General features: G+C 42.7%; 1 protein-coding gene across 6 annotated transcripts in view; it reads right to left on the bottom strand.

Moving 5' to 3' along the window:
* Positions 1 to 1,037: 1,037 nt before the first annotated feature.
* The window catches only part of eml1 (EMAP like 1), a 71,387-nt gene continuing 49,782 nt past the window's right edge, over positions 1,038 to 22,642 (bottom strand). For 3 of the 6 annotated variants that reach the window (XM_023828294.2, XM_023828297.2, XM_023828300.2), the window contains 18 exons: positions 21,561 to 21,587; positions 19,026 to 19,155; positions 16,566 to 16,715; positions 13,800 to 13,869; positions 12,591 to 12,701; positions 11,803 to 11,898; positions 11,186 to 11,320; positions 10,416 to 10,515; positions 9,865 to 10,019; positions 6,865 to 6,990; positions 6,414 to 6,545; positions 6,131 to 6,198; positions 5,694 to 5,782; positions 5,244 to 5,341; positions 4,540 to 4,627; positions 1,962 to 2,057; positions 1,616 to 1,746; positions 1,038 to 1,526 (listed from right to left, as the gene is read on the bottom strand). In XM_023828294.2, the coding sequence (XP_023684062.2) occupies positions 1,401 to 1,526; positions 1,616 to 1,746; positions 1,962 to 2,057; positions 4,540 to 4,627; positions 5,244 to 5,341; positions 5,694 to 5,782; positions 6,131 to 6,198; positions 6,414 to 6,545; positions 6,865 to 6,990; positions 9,865 to 10,019; positions 10,416 to 10,515; positions 11,186 to 11,320; positions 11,803 to 11,898; positions 12,591 to 12,701; positions 13,800 to 13,869; positions 16,566 to 16,715; positions 19,026 to 19,155; positions 21,561 to 21,587 (1,928 nt within the window). In that variant the 3' untranslated portion in view covers positions 1,038 to 1,400. The remainder of the gene's footprint in view (positions 1,527 to 1,615; positions 1,747 to 1,961; positions 2,058 to 4,539; positions 4,628 to 5,243; positions 5,342 to 5,693; positions 5,783 to 6,130; positions 6,199 to 6,413; positions 6,546 to 6,864; positions 6,991 to 9,864; positions 10,020 to 10,415; positions 10,516 to 11,185; positions 11,321 to 11,802; positions 11,899 to 12,590; positions 12,702 to 13,799; positions 13,870 to 16,565; positions 16,716 to 19,025; positions 19,156 to 21,560; positions 21,588 to 22,642) is intronic. The other 3 variants (XM_023828296.2, XM_023828299.2, XM_023828295.2) reach the window with 2 other exon arrangements.

Raw genomic sequence — 22,642 nt, forward strand, 5'->3', positions numbered from 1 at the left:
TGCCGCTGTGGTCACTCACGTAGTCGCATATGTGAAACAACAGTATGTTTGAGTTGGAAACACACAGTCACAACCGAGCTAAATTTATTCTGGCCAGAATAAATTTCCTGCCAGAAAAAAAAAAAACAAAAAATGTATAAAGCTTATTTATACTGTCTGAGCAAAAGCACCTGTGGCTTATGCGATAGTACATTTCCATAGTGGATAGACTTATGCTTGTTTGACGTGCTTAATCGTTGGTGAGCCTGGTTAATAAAAAGCCAGATGACACCACTGTGAGCAAAACTAGACAATGTAGCCATTATAAGATTTGCTTTTATTAAGACATGGGAGCCTGCCCCATGGTGTTAATAAGTACCAAACCTAAGTGGCGACAGATATGGAAAATGTTTATTTTTAGGGTTTTTCTCATATCCATAAAAATACCAAACTGCAAGGAGCTTTGTGAACTGCATGCAATTTCCCGTTATGATATATGGGGTATAAGGTGCTGCTTACTTATTCAGAGACTGGATTACTGCTTAGGAAACGTATAATGCAAATTACAGCATTCAAATTTTCAGAAACTGAAAACATTATCCTTCAGATGTAGATAAGTGCAACCGGTAATGAAACTAAATGCACTTTTACTCTTGGTTATAGAAAGTAATAAGGTTTAAAAGAGAAATACCGCGTCCAACATAAAGTGGAAGGCAGCAGGTCAGTTCTGCAATACGTGCACTGGCTCCAAGTTTACATTTTTTATTCCACATTTCAGAGATTAGCATTATAAGTGTGTTTAAAAAAGGGATTAAAAAAAGAGGGAGAAGGGGTTTTAAACTATGAAACAGCACAGTCGACTCGGTTGAGGCAGAGCAGTGCAGTTCCTCAGTTGATCAGAGGGTGGCAGTAGAATTGCAGCTGAAGCCACATATAAGCATGAGGAACTATACTAAGCTCTGAATTGTAAATAGCACAGAGAATGTAATAAGAGTTTACAGTCTCTGAAAGGCATTATTGTGACAGAGCTGAATTCAGAACAGACTGTGAGTTAGGACTCCAAATACGTAATATTTTTAATGAATTCTTGGTGGTCAAAATTCATGCAAATTAGTCTGTAAAAAAGATTTTGCTTGCATTTCCAAAGCAGAAAGGAATTCGGAGGCCAGATGGTGTCACTTTTGTGAGGCATAAAAAGCTGCGGCAATTTCAAATATCACGGTTCTTTAGTTTTCCTGAGCAGTGAAATACAAATATAATATAATAAAATACTACAAAACACAAGAGGGAAATCCAGCCAGTTGTGTCACCCACGGGCCGTTGCTGTGTCATTTCTTTGCTCTCATCTTTGGAACTCGGGGACAGCCCCACCCGCGCTCGGTCCCGAGCAGACACACTCGCCACGTGCCCGGGGAGTCCTTTTATACCACCCGCCACTGCATGATGCTCATGTCCTTCCCTCCAGTGGAGATTAGGTAACTGTCGTCAAACAGGAAGTTCACATTGGTCACATGACTGCTATGTCCACCGTAGACATGACTGGGTGCCTGGTGACACAGAAATAAAGTCAGAGTCAGACATGCACCGTCTGCTCCCCCACTGCTGTCCTTGTCACACTTCTGGTCCAGAATCTTACCCGGAATTGTGAGCAAGGGTACGAGAACAGATGCACTTTCCCAAAGTCATCACCAGTGACAAGCAGTTTCTTCTCATTGGATCTGCAGACAGCATTGATGTCCGTTCCATCCGAGCCCTCTGGCCAGAGTCCTGATTAAACACAAGTTGATTTTAATTTAAATATGACTGTTTGTGTTCGTTTTCTTACCAAGCCTGAATACTAAGCAACAAGCTCTGTCCTACTCACTATAAATTCCATGCACTATTCAATTTTATTTGACTAAGAATCTGTTGATACGTATCACAGATCACAGAAGTGATATTGGTCATCTGGACCAAGGTTATCTCCATGGGGACAAGCTCACCAAACACATGGAAGCCCAGCGTGCAGGTGCAGGTGGCCCACAAGATGTCACGGGTGGTCTCCACGCTGACCACCTGCTTGCAGACCGAAGGGATCCCTAGGGACAGAGGTACTGGCCAATCAGTTTCCAAGACAGCGCGTGTCATGGAGAACTATCGCAGTGAGTGTTTTTGGTAACACTTTACTTTAAGCAGTCATCATAATGCATTATAGATACCTTCGTTCACAAAGTATTATAAACACAACTATATTCATAAAAAAGGCATTACACATCATAGCCATGTTTATTATACATTATGAATGTTCTATGTAGCTCTCATCTATAATGCACTATAAACACCATCATAATTCATTATAATGGTCAGTACACTTTGTACTGCATTATGAAGGTATGTACAGTATAGTGCATTATTCACACACTATAAATGCTCTCTAAGCATTATGAAAGTATCTATAATGCATTACACATGAGTTCATTAAGTAAAGTTTTACTGTTTTTTCTTGTCAGTTGTGTTCTTCAGGTAAGTAGGGTAGGTTTCTCAATTGTCCATTGTACATTCAGACAGAATAGCCTACACAAAAATATATAAAATAAGTTAAAAAAAAACAAAAAAACAATAAACTACCAAAATTAAATTAATTTTTATGTTTAAACCAAGAGAAATGTGGAACTGATTATATTCTGTACTGACTTGTGTGTAGATACATGTCACTGGTCAACTATCAGCTAATAAATGCAGAATGGGTCACGGTAGATAAGTTTTTAATGAATATAAAATGTAAATCTAAAATTAAATAATGATTAATTTGGTTACAGGCATTACCCCACACAGGGGAAAATGTTTCAAAATACATGATAATTAACAAAAATTTGCATTAACCTAAACCAGAGGTAGGCAGTCGTATCCACAAAGGGCCGGTGCGTATGCAGGTTTTTGGGATAACCTTTAGGTCAGCTGTTCAAACCCAGGAATGAGGACTCGTCAGCCAATCAGACCTCTAATCAGTAATCCAATTAGGGAGTCGCAGTGAAAACCCGAATACCCAACGGCCATTTGCGGATAAGATTGGCCACCCCTGGGCTAGGGTTTCAGCTCATTTCCTTTATGCATTAGCTGTGTAACTAATATCTGAATTTTTCTGTTTTTACAAACCTAATGCACAATCTTCAAGCTCAAACTCAAAAGTGGCTATTTTTTAACATGGCCAGTAAACAGGATGATGAAGACATAAGGAAATATTTTTTAAAAGCTTAAGATTTAATTAAAAAGACCTTTAAAAAGGAATTATCACATGGAAAAAGGTTTCATGCTTCATAAATACATCATTTATATTTATGAAAAGCTTCAGAGCCCCCTGGTGACTGTGTTCTTGAGAAATATCTGGAAGATGGATGGAGGTTTTACTCACCTGGAACTGATACCTGACCTCATGATTGTTAGACTGAGGTTTTACTCTGCATGAATGTGAACTTGCCTAGGAATGAGTCAGGTGTTCATAATGTGGGAATGTGTGTGTTTTGTGGAGTTTGAAGAAATGCCTCAACAAAAATAGTACCTCCTAAGTAACACAGTATGAATGTCCACTGAAAACAGATATCTTTATTATTTAAAACTTTATGTTATTATAAGAAAATACTGTTTTGAGAATTTTTTTTTTAATTAGATAGGGATTAGTAATGAAAATGCCAGCTAACGGCAGACCAACGAGAACAATGTGTGTTTATGTGTGTGTGACTGATGGGCTGGTTTCCTATCCAGGTTCCCAATATACACTAAACTTTACAGAACTTTGCATCATGAAACCATAAACTATTGCTGAAAGGGAATAGGTCATAATCATATTTTTTAAGGAACAACCCTTAACCGGATTCCCTATACAATCAAACATGTTAACATGCAGTCTAGTCCCCTGCAGATGGCGCTCAATTCCTACATTCTGGAAGAGATTCTACCTGAATACATCCACCTTAATTCTGACTCTCATTCTCCATAATTAAGATTAGTCTGATTTAGCATTAAAACCCTAGCAGTGGAATATTAATTTATATGAATGCTACTAGTATAACAGATTAACGGCTGATGTACAAAGTTTATTACACTTTTAAAATTTACATATTCAAAGCGTAAAGAGATGCAAGCACTGCTAATACTGCCCCCTGCTGACCGTCTTGTGTCATTTCTTTCCAGAGTTGACAGGGTATGATGAACAACAGCTCAGGACATCCCTGTATGATGCTACAAAATCATCCATAGTCCGAAGGATCCACAGTTTCTCACAGCTTGCATTGAAAAGGTAATCACCAAAATAAGCCTAAGCCATTATGAACGGCCCTTGTGCTCTTACGTGTGTAGAAGTTCTCTGGCTTTGCTCAGGTCTACCTCACAGCTGGACACAAACACGTCACAGTCACTAAAGCCTTGATGTATTGTTTAGCTCAGATGTTTTAACAACCATTCTATCAGTTTGAGAACTCTGGGCTCAGCCACAGATGTCTTGTGATCCTAGCGATGGCTCTGGCTGGACACATGCTCTTTAAATAATAATATAAAGGGGCAATTCATGGTAAACATACTTACAGTAAAGAATTTCATAGTCCCCTGAGTTGGACATGAGATACTGTGAGTCCACCGACCAGTCCAGGTGGGTAATGAAGCTTGAGTGACCCTGAGAGACACAAAGATCAAGCTAAGAGGTTAACAGGCTAAAGACGACCCTAACCTGTTGCTCCACATCCATGAGATGGGTACCTTTATAGTGAGCAATGTGAAAATTAATTATATTTGGAGATCTGTCCTAATAACAAAATAATTTAAAAAGCACTGACTTTAGTTAGTGATGGCCAAATGAAGCTTCATGAACCACTTGTATTTTCTGACCCCCACCAGATGGTGCTGTCTGTTCAAAAAAGGGCTAAAGCAAGCCAAGAGCACCATCTAGTGGGGTCAAAAAATACAGCAAATGGTTCATGAGGCTTCATTTGACCATCACTAGCTTTAATAAGCCAAGCTTGCTGGGAAAAAACACACTTACTGATGTGGCTGCACTGGATATGCTTTGCATCAAATAAAAGCTGTTATTTGGCTAAATGTTATATGTGGTGATTATTTTTCTTCATGAATTCTCATTATAAATCTTGCACAGATTAGATTTTGACTTCCTACAATTAAATAACCAAGATTCTAAATGCAGACAGACTGGGTTTACACGGACGTATCTGGATGGCTCAGGGTGAGGTTTTGGAAAGGTGGGCTCTCAGAGATGCATGGCCGGTCAAACTTACTGAGCACTTCCCTACTCGGCTGTACTTCCTGCCATTCTCTGTCACCGTGTAGATGTAGATGTAGTTGTCGTGGGATCCGATTGCGAGGAAATTGCCATCTGAGAACAGGAAGCATTATCTTCAGTTGGTTACTGAAATTGATGCATCACAACAAAGTATTTTCCGTACATGAAGTGGTCACCCAGACAACATTTGATTTGATTTAGAATGTAAAATATGTCAAGAACAGCTAGTTTGACTATGTTTCAAAGAAGCAACACCAGACCCATAGCTGGAGATAATTTTCCCAGTTTCCAATGAAGTTCGGGCTTATAGTATAAGTTGTCACTCATGTGAAACCTACTAGAAAATCAGTCCATGAAAATGTAACGGCACTTCTAACTTAAATAACAGTTATTGTGGATGACGCCATTACATTAGCAGAGCCGGGGACCCCATCAACAGGCTGACCTGGGCTATATCGCATGACAGACAGCTGTTCGTTCCCGTCTGTGTGCACCGTCACCAGGTCTTTCGTCTCGGTGTCCAGGACTAGCCATCTGCGCAAGGTAAAGATCCCTCATTGATGCCTCATAAATAAAATATGGTAAATGGATACAGGCTTTCACCACAAATGTCAGTTGTGAGGAAAAAAGCTATGGACTATGGACACAGTTAATTATTAAATACATTAATGCAATATATCATGGATTTAGTCTTGCTGTACGATGTGGTACACAGCAGAAGGCCTGTACCAGACTGTAAAAGAAAAATAAACATTCCATGGATGTTATATATGGTTTAAACAAATCACATGTAATGTGGGCATTGCATTAACTTGTTTATCATACAGGATGGGGGTGAGGTAGAAGGTGAGAAGCCTGATGCCATTAGACTATCATACTCACCTGCCGGTCTGCGTTCCTATGGCAACCACCTCTCTGGAGGGGTGGAAACCGGCAGACTGGGCTGCATCCTAGCCAAGCAACGGAACAAAGAGCACTTTAAGCAGCCCCGTGGGACACGCCTTCATTAGCATTCTGTATCATCGTCCTGTTTGCTTTAATTCCTGCAAACACTGTCGTAAAAGCCATTATTACTCAGGCCGGAAGGTAAAGATATAAACAATCTTGGACTGTTTGCATTTCAGAATGCATGTGAGTGGTATGGCCCCCAGGGGGCGCTCTATACCTCCATCGTCTTGGTCCACACTGGCTGGTGGGTGGAGGAGTTCCACAGGCTGACGTGCTTGTCATGGCCACAGGTGAGGAACTGTGGTTCTGAGGGATGCACAGCCAGGCCCCAAAGCTCGTCCGTGTGGCCCTGCAGGGACATCGCGACCATATCTGGGCCAGGTCTAGACAACCATCGACTCATTTGCCTTGCACGTGTTCCCTCCTCTCAGGTGTAAAACACGAGAGAGAAGAGCACACTAAGAAAGAAATCTTCATAAAGTCATTTTAATAAAAATTTTTAATCTGAAATGAAGTTACCACCAGCATCCTGCAGTCTGACACATGTCTGTTTAACAGTCCAGATGGACTCACCTATCAGCACACCCAGGTACTGCAGTCTCATCATAAACCTTATATTAACACACGCGGCTTGATCTCAGACACCCCCCTCCCGTGATGGCACGCACCTGGGTGATGGGCATGAAGTCGCCAGCCAGCGTGCCCCGCAGGACGTAGTTCCGCGTGGTTCCAACGAGCACGCTGTCCCCTTTTCCCTCGGCCACTGTACGCACCGGGCCGTATGGCTCTGGAATCTGCGGGTGACATTTTAAAGAAGCAGCTGGCTAATATGTGCGCGCACACACGCCCCGAATACGCTCCCGGACCGGGGCGAGACCCGTCCCTTGGTGGTCTCATTTAAATAATGTCATAATCCCCTCTGACAGAAGCCTCACATGTGCAGACACGATGGGCATTATTAAATACCATGGAATGCACACAATTAGGTAGCAGCAGCAGTCGGCTTGTTAATTAACCGCCAGCTCAAAGCTCGTTAGAGTAATGAACTTATCCCAGCACAAGCATCACGCAGCCACAAATCTTCCTCGATGGCAGATTTAATGATGGTGACAGCAAGAACACTTGACACAAAGAGCTCCCGAGCTCAGTGTTGTGCTGCTGTTTTTTTCCCTGTGTTATGGGATGTGCTTTGAAATGCGATCCTGGTTGCTTGCAATGCACTGGAATCCTATGTTCATCATCCAACTCGTCAGCAGATGCCTCCCGCTTAATTAACGGCATTTGTTAGGCTGCTGGGGGAGGGAGGGCAGCAATAAGCTACAGCAGACTGTATTGTAAATAAAAATGAACTGACTTATTGTGTCAGTCTGAGCTGCTGGCCAACATGTTCAAATTTTTAACATGTAGCCAATTTCACGTAATTCAACCATTCATCTTCCATAACTGCTTATCCAGAACTGATTTATGATGGGTCTGGAGACCATCCAAGGAATTACAGTGTGGGACAGACCCTGCCCGGAACAGCAACCAGAAAGTCCAGACCACTGATTTACATCTTTAGACGCATGTTTTTGTACTGCAGTAAGGAGCCAACCCTAACACAGGAAGAACATGCAAACTCCACAAAGAAGAAATTGGGAATCAAGCCTCAAACCCTGGAAGTGAGAGTCTACTGTGCTATAGTGATGTAGTCAACAGCAGATTAATGTTTGAGTGTATGTAACACAACACACTATGAAATGTGGAGCACAGGCATCAGCCTGGGACTAGGCAGTATGGCGTAACATTTGTGTCATGGTATAATTTGAACCATGGATGTCTTTTCTGAAAATTTCATATATGAATGCTTCTGTACAAATGTAACATTCTTTCAAATAAGACAAACCTTATTGGCTGCATTTGAACTTTGAAGCAGGACATTTTACACCAATCACAGTACTGTGTTAACCCTTTGAACCCTATCCATTTATGAGCATTTTTCTATCCCTTTGATTGTAGGCTTATTACATTGTATGTACATGAGTTAGCCACATATGCTTTATGGCTTTCAGAACATTCTGGGCTGGATATGTCAAATTTTATGTGTAAATGCTGACATAGTCTTGATATCATCCTTATGAGGAAAAACTACTTGCGCCTACTAAAAATTCTCAATTTTTAGTCTCATCTAATATAAAAATTTGCAGGCACTACAAATAGAATCTTATAAATGTTTAAAGTGGAGTCTTTCTATGGCTTAGTATTATGAAGGAATATATGGTTAGTGCCAGGCAGAAATCAATATCTTTGATTTAGCATCCATTTGCTAACTTGTTGAAGTTATCTGATAGACAGCAATGCATGGTTATATCAGCGGCGTGCCGGTGATATCCAGTGCAGATACGTAGTCGGGATTATTAATAGTCACGCATCTGGTCTGGTAAAGTTGGATTACTACATGTACAATATAATAATCTATACCACAAGTGTGTCTGCTGGGGTGTGGCATGAGTAAATGGTGTCCTGTAGTTGTGTTCTGGACATACAGCAACTCTGGATATAACGGACTTTGGATATAACGGACTGTTTTGCCAGGTCCCTTGAAGTCTGTTATAACTGGATTTTACTGTGTGTGTGTATGTATGTATATGTATTCTATTTCAATTATTTTGATGGAACTTGGCATTAAACACACATATATACAGACTTTTGTGAATAAATATTGTGAAAATATCAAGTAACTGTCTTCCTAATAAATAGACTGCTGTGTTTTGTTATTTCTAGTAGATCGAGTAGCCCATTTTTTTAGTGTTTTTCTATTCCTTTATTAATAGGCTTATAATAATCAAATTATAAAATAAATATTTTTTCCCAGACGGGTTGTATGTGGATCATTGCAGAAGCGAATATGTCCTTTGTTTTCCGTCTAATGAGAATAATACAAATGTTTTATGGATTATTAGGGGTGCTTCTTCATGAAAAATGTTTGAAACATATGCCTCATTTAGCAAAGGATTACTCTGGTATATTTTAGCACACAATGATGCAATTTGGACAACCAGATCCAGTAATTTTGCTCAGTTGCAAAGATCAGCGATTAATGTCTGTGTGTTATACCTAACCTACAAACCTGAGATTAATGGGTGCGAAAACCAGCAAGTTTTGCGTTTGTCAGTTTCTAAGGATTAACAGACAGATGAATATTAAGCTGTTGTGATAAATATTGAAGCGTTTTGCTCTTGAATGGCCTTGAAATAAAACCTCTAGTCCTTTATGTCCGAGACTGAGACAAGACTGAGTCAAAATAAAGACGAGACCAAGACCGGTCTCAAGACCAAGATTTGTCTCAAATACCTCAACACTACTGTGCTACAGTGCTACTAAATCGGTCCCGAACCCATGCACCCCTAAACACACACGGTACTTCTTTGTTTTACAAGGTATACGTTAGGGACAAATCCCTACCACTCATACCAAAATCTATGCTCTTGACCACATTTTCGGTCCTAAAACCTTTGATTTTAGTATTTTACTTTCTTAGTATTTATTAGTATTAGTATTTTACTTTACTTTCATCCTGGTCCTTATGTAAAGGAGTAACATTCATGCTGTTATTTGAAAATTATCCCTGTGAAAACTGCCAAAACAATGGCTATTGTTTAACCCGACAACCCTGTCTCCTGTCTCACCTCCACCACCTGGACTTTCTGGTAGTTTCCATCCCAGGAGATGAGCTTCCGGTCTTTCCCCCCTCCAGACACCAGCGAGCCATTGCGCAGCATGCAGAGAGCGAAGATCCCGCCCTCGTGGGCGCCCTGGATGGCGTAGCTGATGCGGTTAGTACCTGAAAGACACGGTGGATGTGTGTTTATGGCACGTCGGTCCGTGTGGAAGTAGTGCATGGATATTCCGAAAAGCAAACGGCAATGGAAGGACAGTCATTTCTTTGGTAAGACGAGCAACAATTAAAATCTACTTGTGTTCATCATCACTGCCATAGTGAGGGGCAACTCAGGTCTCAAAATAATGAGTCCAAAAAAGTGGCATATTTTCTGGATTGATTACTTTAGACACCGTTGTTTGAATAATGAAACAGCGAGTTCTTTTGAATGCTTTCCCTAGAAGCATAGATTTGAAAATGACCTGGATATTCGGTAATCCCTGAGTTTGTAGATAAACCATCCATGTTTGTGAAACGGAACGCTTGTATTTTTTCAGCACATATTCCTATATTTTTTACCTTTGCCCCAGACAAGAATATTTCCACTGGAGTCTCCTGTTAGTGTGTCACCATTTTCTGAAAAAGTCACACACAAGACAAACTTGGGCTTCTCTTGTTTCTGAAAGAAACATAAACATTGGTTCTTTTACTAAGACAGCCTGTTTCAGGTCGAACAGTTAAAAAAAAAAAACCACACACACACACACAGCATGCAGATACAATCTGAGCTCAACAGCTAGACAGTCCTCTCTGAGGTGTTTTGCCGGCTAACGTTCTTAAAATTCCCTTTCTCATGGCAGGGGTCGAGAACTGCAGATCTCCTCAGAAATGCAGTTATTTGGCAGATTTTCCATTTAACACATCATGATTTGGCCCATTTGTATTCAGGCAGCATTAAGTATGGGAGTTGAGAAGCCAGTGCTTGGATCAACCACAGCTCACACTCTGGTGCTTGGGGAGCGGCAGGTAGTGTGACACTGTAATAGGACACACAGGAGCAGAGCACTGGCCGGCAAGATTAACTGTATGCAGACAGTGAAAATGTGCAATGGATGTGTAACATGCAGTGGTGAGAAAGGTTTTACCCCTGGCATGGGAAACAGTTATTATTAAATTTGCAGTACTTTCTTAACAAAAAAATCAAATCATTCAGGTTATAATACTAACTAATATAAGACTAACATGCATTCCTTAAGAAACTTGGTTTTCATCTCTGTGTTTTGCATCTTTCTGACTGTTGGGTCACGTGATTGCATCAGCTGACTTCCTGCATGTATGCCATACCGTACCTCGAAGAGGCCCTGTTTCTTCACAAGAGAGCTGCCCTCTAGTGTCCAGAAGTAGAGGTGGGACTTCCCCCAGGTGACAATTATGTTGGTGTCGGTGGGGTGGAAGTCGGCGCCGAAAACTGACTCGTTTGAACACTGCAGGACACACGTGGGATTGGGTGAGGGGTAGGCTGTCATGTGACACCCAAACAACTGCACAGAATCTATGTTGTGAATGTCTCCTACTATCTTTTTGCTTTAAGCATCAACAAACAACACCTAAACACATCTAAACATACAGGGATATACAATCTAGTTGAGACATTTAAGAAATTAATCTAAAAACTGGATTCAAAAGGCTGCACTAAACACCACTTCAGTCATGCATCATGTGTTCGTCATTGTTGCATTGTAAACACTGTTTTCCTGAGGGATTCGTGCAAAAGGATAGATAACACTATGCCACTATAAACCATCTCATATGGGAGTCTCTATTAGCACTAAAAAGCTTGATTTTGATCTGTACAGATCTTCTCTTACTGTAGAGTTCAGAGATCAGCTTGAGTGGAATTTTAATTCAGACATATTTGTAAAGGTGCTAAGACTAGATAGCATGACACAGCTAATGGCTAGCAAACCTTGACATCAGCCAGCTTCTCCTCTCTCTGCCAGTCCCACACGGAGAGGACGTGGTCGTTGGAGTCGTCGACCACGCAGAGCGTACCGCCCCCGTTCTACAGTGACAGGGAAGGCAGTTAGATTTGACATGGTTACAAACCCCCAACACGTCGTGAGTTGTTTTCAATTCTGAAGTCCTGAAGCATGACGTTTTCTGTATAGATCTTGGTCTGAACACAGCACAAAGGCATAAAGAATTACACTGACAGAGGACAAAAAAGCAGTTTTATTTGCTACATTCATCACCAGTAGTAGCACAATCGGCGATGTGAGGTGTTATTTTGCTTTTCAGCCGATGTTTTTGTCCAAAGCTAAACACAATTTTGCCCATTTCTATAAAGGTAGATATTTCAGCAGAGCAAATCGGGTTTGAATGGGTTTGCAAGGACCTTGCTCCCTCCCCGACTGCTGTTCACAGAAGGCACGTGGAGTGGCCACAGAAACACACTCGTTTGTCACTCTTGTGACCTTGACTCTTCTGGAGACCTAACAGAGGAGTAATACTTCAGCAAAACCTCCGATGTTATCTTTAAGCAAAGAGTAAAGTGTAACTTAAATGTGACAAGATATCCATCTTCTGTACTGATTATCAATTACAGCTGAACAGTGAAACACCATGTGTGGGATGAAACCAGGAGGTACGAGAAGACAATGAACAACCCTGAATGTCTTATGGCAGTGAGAGACATAGGGGCTTATGTCTCAGTCCCAAGGACGAGATTTCAGTGATTAGGTGTGGGAGGCTTACCGATTTGGAGAAGGAGAGGCAGGCCAGGGCGCGGTCGAAGAAGCCGGAGCCAAGGACGTGGAGCGTGTTCAGGCTCACCGAATCCCACACCCGCACGTGGGGGGGCAACTGCTGTCAGGGAAGAACAGAGAGAGTCGGCCGGACACCATTCCTGGCAAATCCAAAGCGGGAATGTACCCTCTTTATCCCACAGTATCACATGTGGAGTCGTTCAGTTTCACACTTGGATCACCAGCCTGGATTCCCAATAAACACACAGGCTACAGGAAAGCAGATGGCATCTGTGTGTTTTAAGGCTACGGACAATTCTATATGTTCCATTCAGGAATAGGCACAAACACACATCACAGATCTTCTCATAAGAAATGCAGAAACTGTCAAGAGCATGCGTGTTTCATAACTATTATTCATAGAAACTATATAAAAAACCATACGGCAGGATCCTGACAAGCAAGATGCTTTTTCCTACGATGGTTTGATCTTTTTACCTATTTAGGTGGATATCTGAGCATTAATATCAGACTCAGCAATAATATCAGACTCAGCATTAACATCAGACTCAGCATTAATATCAGACTCAGCAATAATATCAGACTCAGCATTAATATCAAACAAAAAAGGCCAAAGCAAGGCAGCACCTAATATAGTGGCCTGTTTAAAATGCGTCTCACCGACCATGTCCCCAGCCCACGGGACCAGGGACACATTAATATGCCGATGCTTCAGTCCCCTGCGTTTTACTAAAATTCTGGTTTCATGGACACGAGAGCGACATCGACCCCATAAGATACTGCAGGAAACGCAGGCAAATGCGCAGGAAATGCAAGCAAGCCGCCTGCTGATTCAATTATGTTGTATTACCACACGCGTCCACATTCCAGCAGGGTAGCGAGAATGGCCTGGAATCAGATTAGCGGCATTGAAGCGACAGCTTCCAAGCGCGCGTCTTTTACATCACCTGCTTCCAATCTGTCACGGCGGGTATGCATTATGAGCTGGCTGCAACTGAGGGGGCACGGAGCATGCTGGGTAAGCGCGGCCAACACCAATGAGGAGGTCTAAAAGCGTCACGCTCATGCAGGGACTACTTTTGGTGCCAAGGTTGTCAAGGTCATTGGCGACGCTCCGGAAGTGCTTGGCCCTGTGGTGTCACCGTGGAACGGGTCATGTACCCTTATGCAGGACAGTCATGCAGGAGGTGTCGCTTACTTTGCCATCGGTGGAGGTGCCAGCCACTTGTCCTGTCGCTATGGTGATTTTGTCAGGGTGGACGGCCAGGCTGCAAATGACATGGAGAGGAAGAAGTCAAGAAATGGATAAAAAAATCAAGAAAACAATGCTACCGTGGGACAATCACCTGGAGGTCTCTATACGTACATTTCATACTGTAAGGTATTGCAAAGGCAGGGTTGGAGCATATGTTCTACCAAGGTATTGTTGCTACACATAAATGCACCTTCACACACACACACACACACACACACACACACACACACACACACACACTGGGACCACTCATTCATTTCTATGGGAAAAATGGTAACACTAACACGAAACTGGTCCCCATAAGGTAAAAAAAACACGGGTATTCATCACGTTGTGGGGACATTTGCTCTACCTTGGTATATTTTGACCACACATATACACACACACACACACAAGTGCGCACACACACACACACACACATATAGACATGCACACACATAAACACAGACACGCACACGCATACACACTAGATTTCAAAGATTTCACTTTTGCAACTGTCAAAATAGAATCAGGCTTTTGCTTTTATGGGGATGTCATGTGTTTTTAGGTGTGTGAACATCTCCTAAAGACCCGTCCTAACAAAGGCATCAAAGCCCACACACACAGACACAGACAGACACACACACACACAGCTGCACACGCACGCACACACACACACAAACAGCTTTGTTCCAGCTCAGTGACACACCAGCATAGTCTCCATCAAAAGGTGGGGGGTGTATTAAGGAGATAAGAGCACAGTGGGGGGGCCAGGGAAGGGCCTGCCGGAATGAGCAGCAGTGACCCTGCACCCTGGCGTGTGGGTGACTCAGCCCTAATTATTCCCACCTTCGTTATAAGGTCAGGTCATCAAACCCCAAATCCCAAATCCCCGATCTGAAACGTGGGCAGATGCCTTGGTCACAGAATGGGACACTGGGCAGTGAAGTCTGCCTATGGTAACAAGGGGGCTTCGAGCGAATGAGTGGGTGCATGGATGGATGGATAGATGGATGGATGAATGACAGACAGACCCTTGGAGCCATCTTTACTTCATTACTCTTGACACAGGGTTCAAAACTATTAAATTAGCCTTTGTTATTCCTTTACAAAGACCTAAATTATATTAAGTGATTTGTAAAGGCTGGATTATGGATCTTTTAAAAATGCCAGTGCTGTCATTGTTTTTCATCTATGACTGTAAATAAATTGAGGCTATTAGACTAAAGCGAATGATTCCACACACAATTTCACATTAATGTTTTAGATACCAGCTCATAGCAGAAATCCAGTAATTTAGCACTAAAGCATTAACTGAAAGGGCATAACGCAAATCAAGCCATTTAACATTAAAGCATCAGTCATCAGTGTAACAATAATCCAATAAATTACCAACAAGCATTTAGATATTAGTGCGAAACATAAATGTAGCAATTAAGCACTGAAGCATTGGCTTTCAGAGTATAATATATATCAAAAACAAAGCATTAAAATTACCTAAAAACCACCTTCACACACATGTACAGGTTATAGCAGATGGATATACTGCAGATAGAACACAGTAACACACAAAAATGCGTCATGTGATTAGATTTTCAGGGGAGTTTTTAGCTATCGAAAAGATCAGGGTCAAGTTTACCTGGAGCCCCCAGTGATTGGATTTAATGATGCCTATGGTTCAGGTCCAGAAGGTAAAAATCCGGATCAAGATTTTGTTTCAATCGACCAGTTGAGTACTCTGTGAATGTGAGTCTTTATACTCAACTGGTTGGTTGAAACAAAATCTTGATCTGGATTAATTCTTTCTAGACCTGAACCTTCTACTTCTGGTCTCTGCAGACCGCCGTCCACCAGCAGACAGGCTGCAGAGTGCATAAGGCCACCGAAACTGGTTTCTTTGCTAACAAAGGGTTGCCAGCCATTCCATCCCACCCTAACTGCTCCCAGCCAATGAGGAGGCTGTCTATTTCAGGAAGGCCTGTCTCATGCAGGCAGGGAGCTTGTGGAGAAGACGAATGAACCAGGGCAGAAGGACTCTTTGTGAAGAGCTTTGACATACTGTGATCACATGTGAGGAGCAGAAGCCTTGGAGATGTGGGTGGAACAAAAACGAAAGAGTGAGTGAGTGAGCGAGTGAGAAGGAGAGAGAGAGTCAGATAGAGGAAAAAAGACAGGAGGTTGAAAGAGATCCAGAAATGGGGGGGCGCTATCCTAAATTGCCTTTCTTCCCCACCCTTCTTCTCCCTTATCTAATTTTAATGCAAGGAACCCTTTGAAGTTCTGCCATAAAGTGTATAATCAATGTTTTGAGCTCCATGACCTTAAATAACTAACACGATATGAGCTATGAGCCTTCTTCATTAGCTTGACTTCTGAAAATCCTGCTCCACAAGAGAAAACACGCAGTGAGGAATGTCTCTCCAGCTTTCCTACATGTCAACAGCTATAAGCGATATTAACAGCTCCTCTAAAACCATTTAATTGGGTCCCTTGATTTTGCTGTTTGATCAGAATGTGAAGAGTATGAGTGCAACAAATTTCATGTTTGCTACAGCGATAAATTGCTCTAACTGGGTAATGAATTATAAATGACTTTTTGTTGATCTTTGTACACAAAACCACTATGTATGTCCTTAGTGAATAAATACTAGTGGTATGAGATGCTATCCTTGAACAGTGATGTCAGGTGACCCCCCTAGCCTTTCCCCCACGACCTCTGACCCCTCTTACCACTTGACGTCATCGGTGTGACCAGTGTAATGGCGCTGCAGCTGCTCGTCCACATTGTAGAGCACCACCACTGAGGCGATGAAGTAGACCGTCTCTCCCGTGGGCAGCAGGTAGAGGTTGGAGCGGCAGTCACGCCCACGGTACCCATAGCTAGGTTAGGGTCAGGGAACATAGCAGCGGCAGGAGGACAGGGCCCTCTGGTGGCAGGCCCTCTGAAATAACTGCTTACATTCCACTTAATGTAACATTCCTTATTTAAACAACTCTGTATTCATATAACAATGATACACATCTTCTTCCTTGTTATATCAGAAGTCAGAGGCTACTTTAAGTAAGAAGTTTGTTGTGGTTCGGTGCCAAACATGGAGCTCAAAACAAGCAGTGACGAGAAGGTAACATGAAATGTAACAGTTACCCCGTTACAAAATTTGAAAGTAATGTAACTATTTTGATACTTCATCAAAGTAATGTAACTTACTACATGTGATCATGTTTTGAATACTTTTCTAACAAATGTTTTAAACAGAGCAATAAAGCTAAAATGTCCCAGCAGCTTTGCTGAAAATGCGGTGTTTCTAAACTGCGAAAAGATGCAAAACAACAAAATGAACGTTATAATCTACATATAAGCATTTTTATTCAAAAGAATATATTCAAGTGACCCCTTTGTAATCACCAACATGATGATTAGAAACTGTAATTTAATTACGTATTTTTTTCTCAATAACTGTAACAGATTTCAGGTACATTTACTGATACTTAAAGATAGAAATACAAATGACACAAGAATATATTCTGTGTGTGTGTGTGTGTGTGTATATATATATATATATATATATATATAAAATAGAAAAATATATCAGGCCTATATAAATATTAACATATTTCTAAATATGTATTGTTATTTTTATCTTTTATATCGTTCATTTGCCCTATATGCCTGCTATGCTTTAGGCTAACAGGATGGTCTGCCATCTCTAAATCTGGTGACAGGGGAGCCTTTTGTCTGTCCTCTGACTGGAACATAAAAGCAGGGAGCACAGAAACCTGGAGGTTGTACAGTGCAGTCCACATTTTACCGGGAGCAAAAATGTGGACTGTCTGGGAGGCTCCAAGGACCGGGTTGCGTCCTTGGGGCATAAATAATTTGTACTGAATAATCTGTGGAGAAAGAGATTCTTTGGGTTGCTTCTTGCACAAAATCTTGTGGGGCTTGAAAAACACCATGGAATTAGATAAATCAAAACATACCACCATGTTTTTTTTGGTAATTCGGCAATTTCCTTCGGTGGCAGACGAGGTCAGGGACCAGATCAAATTTAATAAATATTCAGTAGGTACACAATCTCGGAGGAATGTGAATCCAATTCCAATGCTGTGAGTAAGCTTCAGTCTGGGATTACGGTGAGCGGGAAGGCTGAGTGGCGAACGATGACAATATCAGCCCCCGGAAAAAACACCATGCCTGTTTCAGAACATCTCATTAGAAGGGAGTTTGGTTTAGAGCTAATATTACTGTATGTTGCGGGAAGTTCGATTATGTTCTCATTTTTGTTACAGGGAGGGATGCATCACAGGCATCAGTAATTCAGAAGAAAATGTGTCCATTTCCACCAATATACAGGTGAGACACAGGACTGAGGCACAAGAAACATTCCAGCTAGATAAGATCTGCACTTTTGTGTTTATGCAGAGATTTTTGATCTTCCTAACAGAATAATAATTTTGCAAGTCATTCTTTTCATTTATCAAAAAATGTTTGACTGATTTTGATAAGGAGGATTTTGACTGTAAAAATGAGCACCGGTTCTGTTCTATCTGACTAACACATAATAAAACATAGAATGGAGCAGTAGACCTTGACAGCAGCCTAATTAAACAGCCGCTGTGTATTAAAATGACTGATTCCACTCAAGCTCAGTACTGTTCACTATTAAAGTCACAGATGGAAAAAGGCCATTTCAAACCTGTATAAAAATACTATAAAAACAATTCAGTGCTTCCTGAATGGAATTTTCCATTTGAATGACACAATAATGAACCGAACCAAACACACACATGCTCGCGGTGATCAAAGTCTGATTCGGTGTGTTCCAAAATACATCTGGGAAAATCATTCATTGACGGATCACATGCTGTCGCCGGCTTTGTGTGTATCTACCAGAGCCGCTGAGGCGTTGCGGGCAGCTCCAGAAAGCCATCACGTCAAAAAAACGAAAAAAAAAAACAAACCAAACATAAAATGAACTGGAATGAGCAACGTTTGGCATGGCTCATTTCTGTCAGCTTTTCTGAGAAGCATTTTGGGCAATGCGAGGTGTCCATGGAAGGGGAACTTAAAAAAAAACAGTACGAACCTCTGTGGTTTTCAGAAACTGCATGGCCTCAACAGTGCTGATGATGATGGTGCATGTGAGATGAGTGAGAGCACTGCCCCCCCAGCCTAGCAGGAAAGGATACACCCAATCCAATTTCAGCTTCTTGGATGGAAGCTCTGACTTTGCCTCCAGGCAGTAGGATTCCACCTGGTCTTTGGGCATGTACATGGTGACGGGGCGGCCCTTCAGATACATTTTCACATAGCCTTCCTCTAAAAAAGGGAACAGAGAGCTTCAGAACACAGTCCCACAGGGGTCAGGACTGGGAGTGTGCTGGAAAAGATACATGAATGAGTGACACACGGAGGATAAAGGACAGCTCAGCCAATGTCATGGTGGAGAATTTCAGTTGATTTTATTAAAAACCCTTTCACATTACAGGCTGGAGTTAAGAGGCTAAATGACAAGGTGAGCTGAATGAAGAGACAAGATCTCCCAGTGAGCAAAAAAGGAGGAGGAGGAACAAAAGAGTACACAGAAGGAATGGAATATACAGGATGGAACGGAGGAGGAAGAACAGAGCAACACAAACAAGGCTCACACTGGAAAAAGAGCAAGAGACCAATCAAAAACAAAGCAAGACAAAATCAAGCATCAACACACAATAACCCAAACTGTGGCAGAAACAAAGTGTGATACAGGTTATCATGCACAGGGCAAGCATGCAGGAAGAAACACCAGTGACAAAATAGCTATTTAGCATTCCAAAACACAACCAAGCATTTTAAATTATTTACACACTATGTATATATTCTATATATATACATAATATTTATACACATAATTTTATATATGTAAGCCTTAAAATTGATAGTGGGTGGGGTTACTGTGCATTGGAATCACTGCATGGTTTCCTCCCGTCTGGAAGCGAGACAAACCAGGGCTGTGACTGACAGAACACAATGATCACACCATCGCTCCCATGAGCTCCAGTTTAATAACAGATCTGTAAGTACTGGTTGGGGGATTTTATCGGGCTTTTGTGAGCGGGAGCCCCCAAAGGGGTGGATGGGGCCTGGGCAAGGGGGGTTCTGAAGGGCAGGAGGAGAGCTGAGGCCGTGAAGAGCCCCGGCTGGGGCGCCGCAGTCAGAGCAGGGGAGGGCAGTGGCGACGCATGGGACTCGGGGGCCTCCGAAGATCTGGTGCGATTTGCTGGATGGTCCAGATAAATCTGCATGGTTACTAGGCAGAGTGTGGCAGAGGGCCGGTGGGGTTGGGGGGGGGGGGGGACGGATGGGGGGTGGGCCAGTTAGACCACAGTAAAGTCATGGCCAAATGCAAAGGATTCTCCCCTTCTCAAGCGCTACACAGAAGCTAGGCCACGCACTGGGCAAGGACAAGCTACTTATTACAAATAACAGAAGGAAAATTCTGGAACTGTAACTGCGAAAGACACTAAATCTCATTTCTGTGATCTAATTATACTGGGGATAGAACAGGGTTTATACGCTACAAAGCCGGGCTTGCGAGTGATCAGATACTCTCGATTTCCCCTAAATTACTCCTCTGCCCTCATAATTTCACGATCTTCGTCTAAAGGACACTGATGCTGGGATCTTCTGCTGCTCAGCAGAACTACAGAAACGTCAGATTAGATCTGCAGTGCTGACAATGGACTCTAATGTGGTTAAGTCAGCTTGAAATGAGCATGTTTCAGTCCTGCCTTATCTCTACTTCTAAGCTGATGTTTCTCTTTCCTAATCCAAAATGACAGCATGGTAATTTTTTTCAGTCTGCTTTAATATAGTTTAAAATATACCTATTTCACCGTCCCTGTAAAAACAGAGAGGGAGAGACTGGGAACAGTGGAAGAAGTAAAAAAGTTCCCAGAAAAAAATACATTTTGTGCACGCTCATCAGCTGAAAAAAGATCCACCTTTCAATGAAGTCCACGAGAAAAGCTTAAGAATGTCTCTCTTCCTTTACCCTGAGGCTATGAAAGCCAGGGCAATTTAATAAGCAACCAAATGAGCGTCTTGGGGCTCTGTGGAAATCCTGTGGTGAACAGGACAAAAGTGTGTCGGATCTGGGAGAAAATGAACATATTGAAGGTGGCGGTACCCCTCTGGTATAACCAGCTAGCGAACCAGCCGCGGCATCAACCGAAAGCATGGCTAACGTCAATCATAGCTAGCATCGACAATCCATAAAAATTCATGGGCGGCCCATAAAAACCAGTATGATTTAAGCTTTCCAAAGATCCAGAAGCACCTGAGAATGCCCACAAATTGCTTACTACTAGCACTTTTATGGTCGTTCTTTATGCTGTATGGTGTTTTCCAGCCTGTAATTGTGTGGATGGTGCACAGTGCAGGTTACAGCCTGGAAATAACTCCAAAGGGGGCTCGTGCTGGTTATGATCACACACGCATGCCTTCCCACTCCACCCCATTCAGTCCAACCCAAACCCAAGTGGCCATGGCAGCTCTCCATGTGACCCTGTGACTCTTTAAAAGGGTCGAGACATGTCCAACATGCGTGAAGGTGACTGTGTGCCCACAAGAGGCTACGTCTCTCGACCTCTCAGCAAGCTGGCGGTGAGGTTAGGCGTGGCAGACAAGGCAACCCTGTTCGCATAGCTCACGGCACCCAGACAGCATCGAGTCGCCGGGCCTACCTGTGCAGTGAGTCACTCGCCGCATCCCTTGCGTGGTCACAGGGGACAGACACAGAAGACCAGGTGAGTATGTGGAAATGGTACCGAGTCGAGCCCGGCAGCAGCTGAGCCAGCAGGGCCGCCCTCTTTGCCTCCCCCAGAGGATCTTGAGCACCGATACAGCTGTGATCCTCCCTTGGGAGGTCAGTGTTCAGCTTATTTTCCTGCAGACTATGCTGCAGCTGTCATCGGCGTCCTCCACACCCAAGGCCACAATCCCTGACTCTTAACAAGGAATCCAGGCAATGACTCAGGGACTCTAATCAGCTATTTTACTCACTTGCTACATTCTAAATTCAGCAATTTAATCCATAAAATGATAGACTAAGCACAGCCTATGAGTTTCTCAGGCTCCTCATAAGCTGTCTGTTAAGCCTATTATGGCTGCCCTATTTCTACAGGAAGGAGTGTGTGTATGTAAATGGCTCCCTTCCCTCCTGCACTAGCTGTGGCTTTTTTCTCTTCAGCACCAGCGACAGCGTCTCTCCTGGCTAAGATCTTCCACTTCAATGCTCCTCGTCTTCGCGGAGAGCGGAGCATGAAGCGAAGGCTGGGTGATCCCTGAGCCCTGGTTACCGCTTTTCGAAAGGACTGAAACAAAGCTCGGCCTTTTGCTGCCCCCCCACAAACCGGGGGAGGGGTGCTGCTCCAGTCTCAGCCACCGCCCCGCCTCCCCTTTTATAAAGCATGCCAGACTGGTGCACATTTACAAACGAGAGGGAGGGGATCGCTCCCCCAAAGCTACGATGACAGGACGGATGCCCTAAATTTTATCTCCCATTTTTCCTGGAAAATTCTGAGCCTGTACATTCAGGCACCTCCAAGCCGTATCCCAAATATCACAGCCCTGCCTACCAGCATCTCTCTCACCCATGGACGGCTTCAAACGCCAGCCTCTTCCTTCACGCTATCCCATCTTCAACCCCGAGATGTCTCAGTCCAACTCGAACCCATACATCGATCATCTGCTGCCCCATTCATTATTTTGCAACACTAACATAATTAACATGAAACTATGGTAATTTATTTTAGGTAAATACCAG

The sequence above is a fragment of the Paramormyrops kingsleyae genome, chromosome 14 (assembly GCF_048594095.1).
Source record: "Paramormyrops kingsleyae isolate MSU_618 chromosome 14, PKINGS_0.4, whole genome shotgun sequence".
Taxonomy (NCBI): Eukaryota; Metazoa; Chordata; class Actinopteri; order Osteoglossiformes; family Mormyridae; genus Paramormyrops; species Paramormyrops kingsleyae.